Source organism: Ziziphus jujuba, chromosome 7, assembly GCF_031755915.1.
Source record: "Ziziphus jujuba cultivar Dongzao chromosome 7, ASM3175591v1".
Lineage (NCBI taxonomy): Eukaryota > Viridiplantae > Streptophyta > Magnoliopsida > Rosales > Rhamnaceae > Ziziphus > Ziziphus jujuba.
Genome location: NC_083385.1, coordinates 22,159,683 through 22,166,863, shown reverse-complemented (window position 1 = coordinate 22,166,863; position 7,181 = coordinate 22,159,683). Strand labels below are relative to the sequence as shown.

At 30.8% G+C, this 7,181-nt stretch overlaps 1 protein-coding gene across 2 annotated transcripts; it reads right to left on the bottom strand.

Annotated features, from left to right (window-relative positions):
• Positions 1 to 341: 341 nt before the first annotated feature.
• Positions 342 to 3,309, bottom strand: LOC107425564 (actin-7). 2 transcript variants are annotated; one of them, XM_016035571.4, is made up of 5 exons: positions 3,130 to 3,309; positions 2,182 to 2,247; positions 1,684 to 2,077; positions 982 to 1,595; positions 342 to 871 (listed from the first exon to the last, which is right to left on the bottom strand). In XM_016035571.4, the coding sequence occupies exons 2-5, from the start codon at positions 2,239 to 2,241 to the stop codon at positions 806 to 808; spliced, it is 1,134 nt and encodes a 377-aa protein (XP_015891057.1). In that variant the 5' UTR covers positions 2,242 to 2,247; positions 3,130 to 3,309; the 3' UTR covers positions 342 to 805.
• Between the last annotated feature and the right edge of the window lie 3,872 nt (positions 3,310 to 7,181).

Here is a 7,181-nt window from a genome sequence, read left to right as displayed (position 1 = left end):
TTAGGCCAACCAAGTCGTAACTCCAACTTCCTTCGTTCCATTAATCCAACGAATTCGACAATCAAAAACCAACAACTCAAAACAATCCACATAACTTTAGCAAATGTTTATTTAATGGTTAACTCTCATTCAGATGGTTCACATTAGTTTTCTGTACCCACGGATTATGTCAAGCTAAAATTAGGATTCAAACCACGTCAGCAAAAAATTTGTGAATTCCCCACGAGGTTGGGTAAGTAATTTCCCAAATAAAATAAAGCGCTAGGGAGAAAGAAATCACCAGCAATATAATAACAATTTAAGAATGAAAATGCCATGCGCAAGCATAGAAGCCATTCCTCTCAAGCTTTCAAGCCAGTATTTTAATATAATTTCCATAGCAAGTTTATGACCGCAAACTGACACTAAGATAAAGTTCAGATACAATAACTATTGACATTAATGTTCGCAGGGAAAAACCTTCAAATATGAGAGAAGAAAATAAAAGGAAAAGGCATCACAATCACTCTCCTGCTACAAACATCCTACAGAAAGATACGGTTGATAGTTTATACGAGGCAAGGAATTGGGACAAATTGCCCACCCATCACATATAGAGGGCCTTCGCATGTTAGCCTCTCAGACGTAGTAATATAAATGCTTACTCACACCAATTGAGGAGCTATAATCCATCAAGTCACAACATACCCTCCTTCAACGACCCCACCTCAATGCTTCTCCACTTCAACCAAACTGAGTTCAAATGACACGACACAAAAAGCCAACTAAACGCAAAAATAACTCACCATGAAAGCACTTGTAGAACTTAGAAGCACTTCCTGTGGACAATGGAAGGACCCGACTCATCATACTCACCCTTGGAAATCCACATCTGAAATCATCACAAATCAAGAAAATCAATCACAGGCCAAAATTGTGCAGAAGGAACAATCAGTGAGATAGAATCAATTTAAGTTGAACAATGAAGGAAACTATAATTACCTGCTGGAAGGTGCTGAGGGATGCAAGAATGGACCCTCCAATCCAGACACTGTATTTTCTCTCTGGTGGAGCCACAACTTTAATCTTCATGCTACTTGGAGCAAGGGCCGTTATCTCCTTGCTCATCCTGTCTGCAATACCAGGGAACATGGTTGACCCACCACTAAGAACAATGTTACCATAGAGATCCTTTCTGATATCCACATCACACTTCATTATAGAGTTGTAGGTAGTCTCGTGAATTCCTGCAGCTTCCATTCCAATGAGAGATGGTTGGAAAAGGACTTCTGGGCAACGGAATCTCTCTGCTCCAATTGTGATAACTTGGCCATCAGGCAGCTCATAGTTCTTCTCTACCGAAGAGCTGCTCTTGGCAGTCTCAAGCTCCTGCTCATAGTCCAGCGCAACATATGCAAGCTTCTCTTTCATGTCACGGACAATTTCCCGTTCGGCAGTGGTGGTGAACATGTAACCTCTTTCAGTCAGAATCTTCATCAAAGCATCGGTAAGATCACGACCAGCAAGGTCCAAACGAAGGATGGCATGGGGAAGAGCATAACCTTCGTAGATTGGCACAGTGTGACTAACACCATCACCAGAATCCAGCACAATACCTGTTCCAGTGTTCAAGATACCAATTTAGTGCAAAGTGAAACCAGAATAATTGCATAAAAGTCAAGTCAGAAAGTCATCAGTACAAACCAGTTGTACGACCACTGGCATAGAGGGAGAGAACTGCCTGGATGGCAACATACATAGCAGGTACATTGAACGTCTCAAACATGATTTGAGTCATCTTTTCCCTGTTAGCTTTAGGGTTGAGAGGTGCCTCAGTCAGAAGAACTGGGTGCTCTTCAGGAGCTACTCGAAGCTCATTGTAAAAAGTGTGATGCCAGATCTTCTCCATGTCATCCCAATTGCTTACAATACCGTGCTCAATGGGATACTTCAAGGTGAGGATACCTCTTTTGGATTGAGCTTCATCACCTACATATGCATCCTTTTGTCCCATCCCAACCATAACACCAGTGTGTCGGGGACGACCTACAATACTTGGGAAAACTGCCCTTGGTGCATCATCACCGGCAAACCCAGCCTGCAAATGTAATAATGTTTCATAAAATTTCCATGTGTAAAATTGGTATGCTAACCTTCACCATTGTGAAATGAGTTCATAAAGCACAGTAACAAACAACTAACCTTCACCATTCCAGTCCCATTGTCACAGACGAGGGGCTGAATATCCTCTGCATCGGCCATTGTTTACTAACCGGAATAAAAAAGCACAAATCAGTACCAACAAAAAAAACCCAATCAACATAAAAGAAATTGCGTAGACAAAAGCACAGATAACCCTGCATAATGCCTGAACCATATTTATACTCATTTTGTAATCAATTCCATGGAGTAATTAAACATCTAAATGACCAACCGAACTATCACAAATGCATTACAAAAGAATAAAAAATTTATCAACTTTAGATGCTTTTCTACAAGTGTTATACTGGTAACATTACTTAAGAATCGAGTATGCTAATAAACTCGATCAGACTTTTAATTAACACGTCAATAATCCCAAGAGTAATGGGATCCCAAAAAAAAAAGGATATAGTGCACTGAAATAACACTAACATTTTAGATAACCACATATCCTATCACTATCCGTCACAAATCGCCAATGCTTGCACTACTTCCAAATAATTATTTCCCAAATTCTGAGTTATAATTGAACAAAACCAATATAAAACATTTAACCACACCAAAAACAAAAAAATAGATCTAGATCGAAAACAAATGTAAAAAATAAAAAATAAAAACAAATCGAATTGGTGACCAGAAAAACAAACTCGAATTAGATCCACGCAAATGAGGGCCAAATCAGCCAACCAGACGAACTAAAGCACTTACAAAACTCATCAAAACAGACCCTGTTGAATACAGAAACCAAAATTTCATGGATCGTGAAGTTTACTCTAGATCTAACTCCAACTACCTCATATACACACAAAATAAGCATCAAAACACTCAGATCGGGCATCAAATAAACCCTAATACACCACCTTATTCAAAATCAACCAACCGATCCAAAATCCCAGCAAAATTCTCATAAAAAACGAAGAATAAAAGCAATAGATCTACTTGGTTTACCTTTAAAAAAAGATCGAAAAACAGCGAAGAAGCAGAAGACGAAGAAGTAGAAGAAGTAAGAAGAAGAAGACCAAGCCAAAGCAGTGAAGACGATGGCTTGGTGTTCTGTCTCTCTATCTCTCTGTCTCTAGATTGAGGGCTCACTAGGCGGAGATGAAAATGCAGCAAAGAATAAGGAAGTGATAGTAAAGAGACGAGGCTATTTATATAGCGAGGGTTTTGAAATGCACATGAAATTTACACCAAATTTTCTAATTTAATTTTAAATTAAAAATAATAATAATAATAATAATTTTTTAATTTATTTTTTTTTATTTTTAATATTGGGAATCATTTCCACCACGAGAAAAGATAGGGTGACCTGGCTGGCTGACAGCCTTTTTCCCCAACCCCATGTTCGTCTTGGGATTTCTTTCATTCCCGTTTCCTTCGTTCAATCACAACCGTCCGATCTTTCTTCTCGGGTCGGGTTTTCGGTCTGTCTATCCTTTCTGTCTGTGGCTTTGTCTGTCTGCCAGTTTTTCACTCACGAGGATTTGCTATCCCACGGCTCGGCTCGGCTTCGCCCCGTGACTTTCGCACCAAAAAGCTTTCGAATTTCAAAAAATTTTATGCACGAAGCAAGGCACAACTGTCTTTTTTTTCTTTTTTTTTTTTGGGTGAAATAATCTGTAAAAGAGTACTTGCGAATGGCAGTTAAAATGTTCGGAGAATTTGAAAATGTTATTGTTCCTAAATAAGTATGTTCTTAACCTAACTCATTTATTGACTTTTAGATTTTAAATAATTTTTTATTACAGATTTTAAATAATTTTTTTGTATTTAACTTCATAGACAAACAATCCATATTTTGTTAGTCCACTTTTTTATTTTTTATTTTTTTTTTAACGAAAACATATGATGTTTTTACCACACATTTTAATTGTAGTTATGAATCTAACAACATTTAATTTTCATTTTACTAATAAGTTATACTTGTGGTTAAAATTTCATTTTTTGCATCTCAAAAACTTTTCTTTAAACAAAGAAAAAGAAGGTTTTGAAATTTTAAAATTATCTCTAAAAATGAAGGAAAAAAAAACAGTTTTATGGCATTTTGTTGCGGTAATATTTATATATTTATATATTTTGAATACTATTCTGAACAAGTTGACTTCAGCAAGAATCAACATAAAATTTTGAGTATATAGTAAAAGCAAGTTTTGATAGTAAAATGTATCATATAACTTTACTTTTCTTATACAACTATAAAACTATGAAAATTTCAAAAGTCAGCAGATTTATTTTGTAAATAAAATTCACATATAATTATAAAGCTCCGCTGAAGTGAGGATACAAGAATATAACCCCAAAAGAAGAAGAAGAAGGCAAAAAATAAAAAAAAATAAAAAAAAATAAAAAAACAGGGGATATATGTTTTTTTTAGTAACGAAAAACAAATAGTGGGGATATGATTATATTTTTTTTATTTTTTTGATATTTTTTGATAAATGATGAAATTAGTAGGAATTTAATTTTTTTAGAAAAATAATAATTTTCTATATTTAACTATTTATTTTAAGGTAGAAAAATATAATCTAGAAAATTAAATTTCTATATATGTGATAAGGTATATGGGAAATCAGTTGCTACACAAAATCCATGGAAAAGCAGTTTCAGACTTTTTTTAAATTGTAAATTTATCTTTAATTTATTATATAAAATAAAATTTAATTACTTAGAAGTATTAATTTTTTTTATTGTTTATTAAATATGAGAGAAAAATTAATGTTTAAACAAATTAAAAAATTATTTTCTTCCAAATTTTAACGCTTACCAAACAGGACTGTAGGAATAATTACAAATTTCGGTTACAATTATGCTACTTCTGTTTTTTGTATTTTGTCTTATATACTACAAAATATCTTCCTGATTGCCTTCTCAATATTAATTTTTTGTCTTGCTCAAAAAAAAAAATATATATATATATATATATTTTGACAAACAAATTAAATAATATAGCTATATTTAAAACTTATTTTATTCTATTCTATTCTATTTTGAAATCATATGTCATACTAACTTACCGAATTTATTAGAAAAATTTATATAATTAGGCTAAATGGATACAGAAAACTAATAGTTCAACGAGTAATATAAAAGGGATTTGAAGTTTATAGGGCAAAATGCAGTAAAATCTCTATAATTAAATATTTGTGATACTATGAAAAATTATTTATTTAAAAGAGTTATTTATTTATTAATAAATGAATATTTATTAATTCAAAAAGAATTTTATACTATTTCTGAGAAATAATTTCACTTACAATAAAAAAATTAAAAAAAAATTATATATATATATATATATATATATATATATATTTATATATATGGAAAACATCAATCAAGCTAGATCAAATCTACAACCACGTGATTGATCACCTCTCAGTCAATAATAAAGGAAAAAAATCAATAGAAAATTTTACCATACAAAATTGTTGTTAAATTAGCTAATTAGTTGACCTCTATTTATGAAAAATTACTTCTGGATCAATTGATCAATTTTTATTCCAAATCTTATTTCATTTTTTCGTGCATAAAAACTTTAGATGCAAATTTTTTTTTTAAAAAAAAGAAGAAGCTAAATTCAAAAAAATAAAATAAAAGCTATTAAGTAAAATTTTTTTATCATGTATGGTAAATATTTATATATATTATGTATTTTTTAACAAATTTAATCAAATATTAATTTATATATTCAATGGATCATAAATGATTTTTTAAAAAATTATTATCTTATGCATTTAGTGAATTTATTTATTTAATACATTAGTCTGAATTAGGACCGAACAATTTTATTTATTTAGTAAAATTATTCATTTATGGAGGATTTACTATATAAAAAGAAAATAATTGAGAGGGCCTTTTATTAAAGACGAAATTAAGTTAGCACTTCCTCTATTTTATGAGTTTTGTATATTTATCTTTATATTTTTAGAAATAACAGAAGAATCGCTTTATATTTATTTTGTAGAAATATTTCAATTAGTACACAATTTTTTAAACAAAATTAACGGAAAGTTTTAACATTTTCAAATAAATATAATTTATTAAGTTTTAATTGACATTTGTATATTTTAGACATTTAAATTTACTTGTAAAGAGCTTTTAAAATAATTATGTAAGAAATGTCAAATGTGTCATGATATTTATTGTTGCAGCAACAAGTGAAATGTCAAAGCATATTTTGGTAATTTCAAAAATAGAAAGATAGATGTGTTGACGTAATTATCTTTATACAAGATTTTTCACCTTAAACTTGACGGATAAATAGCATATCAAAGAAAAGAAGCTAAGGTATTAGAGCATTTCTAATGGTTTTTTGTCCATTTAAAAATTATTTGTCACATCAGATAAATAAATAAGATTTTAAAAACAATTTCTCCAATGATTCTGTACATTAGTTCTGTCAAGCTGATGTGGCAACAAAAAAAAAAATAGAAACTGTGAAGGACACTGTCTACTTCTTAAAGTTCTGGTAGACATGCTGAGTCAGCATTTTATTTATTGTTATTGACTTTTGTTAAAAGAAAAAAAACTCCTGCGTGAGTTTTTGATTTTTTTAATTAGATATAATTTTAAAATAAAAAATTACATATTAGCATTTCAGAATATTTTAAACAGAAATTGTCTAAAACATTATATATTAAATAGAAAGAATGTCATATAAGTATGAACACTTTCCAAAATCAATACCACATAGGCTCTAATAGGAAGAACCATTGAAGATGCTCTTAATATGCTTGGCTTGCAACACATCTCGAGATCCTAGACCTAATCAAGCTCAGTGAAATTTATCTTCTTTAGTTTAAAATATATTATAAATCTTGTTCAAAAATAAATAAATAAAAAATCAAAAAATGGAAGTGTAAATAAGTCGAGTTGAACTGACTATTAGCATTTTCAAACTTGTCTCGCATGATTTTTGAAGAGCTCAAGCTTATTTTAAGCTCACAAATTTTGAAATAATTTACTTGAGCTTGACTTGGCTCGTTACAATAAAAAAAAACTTA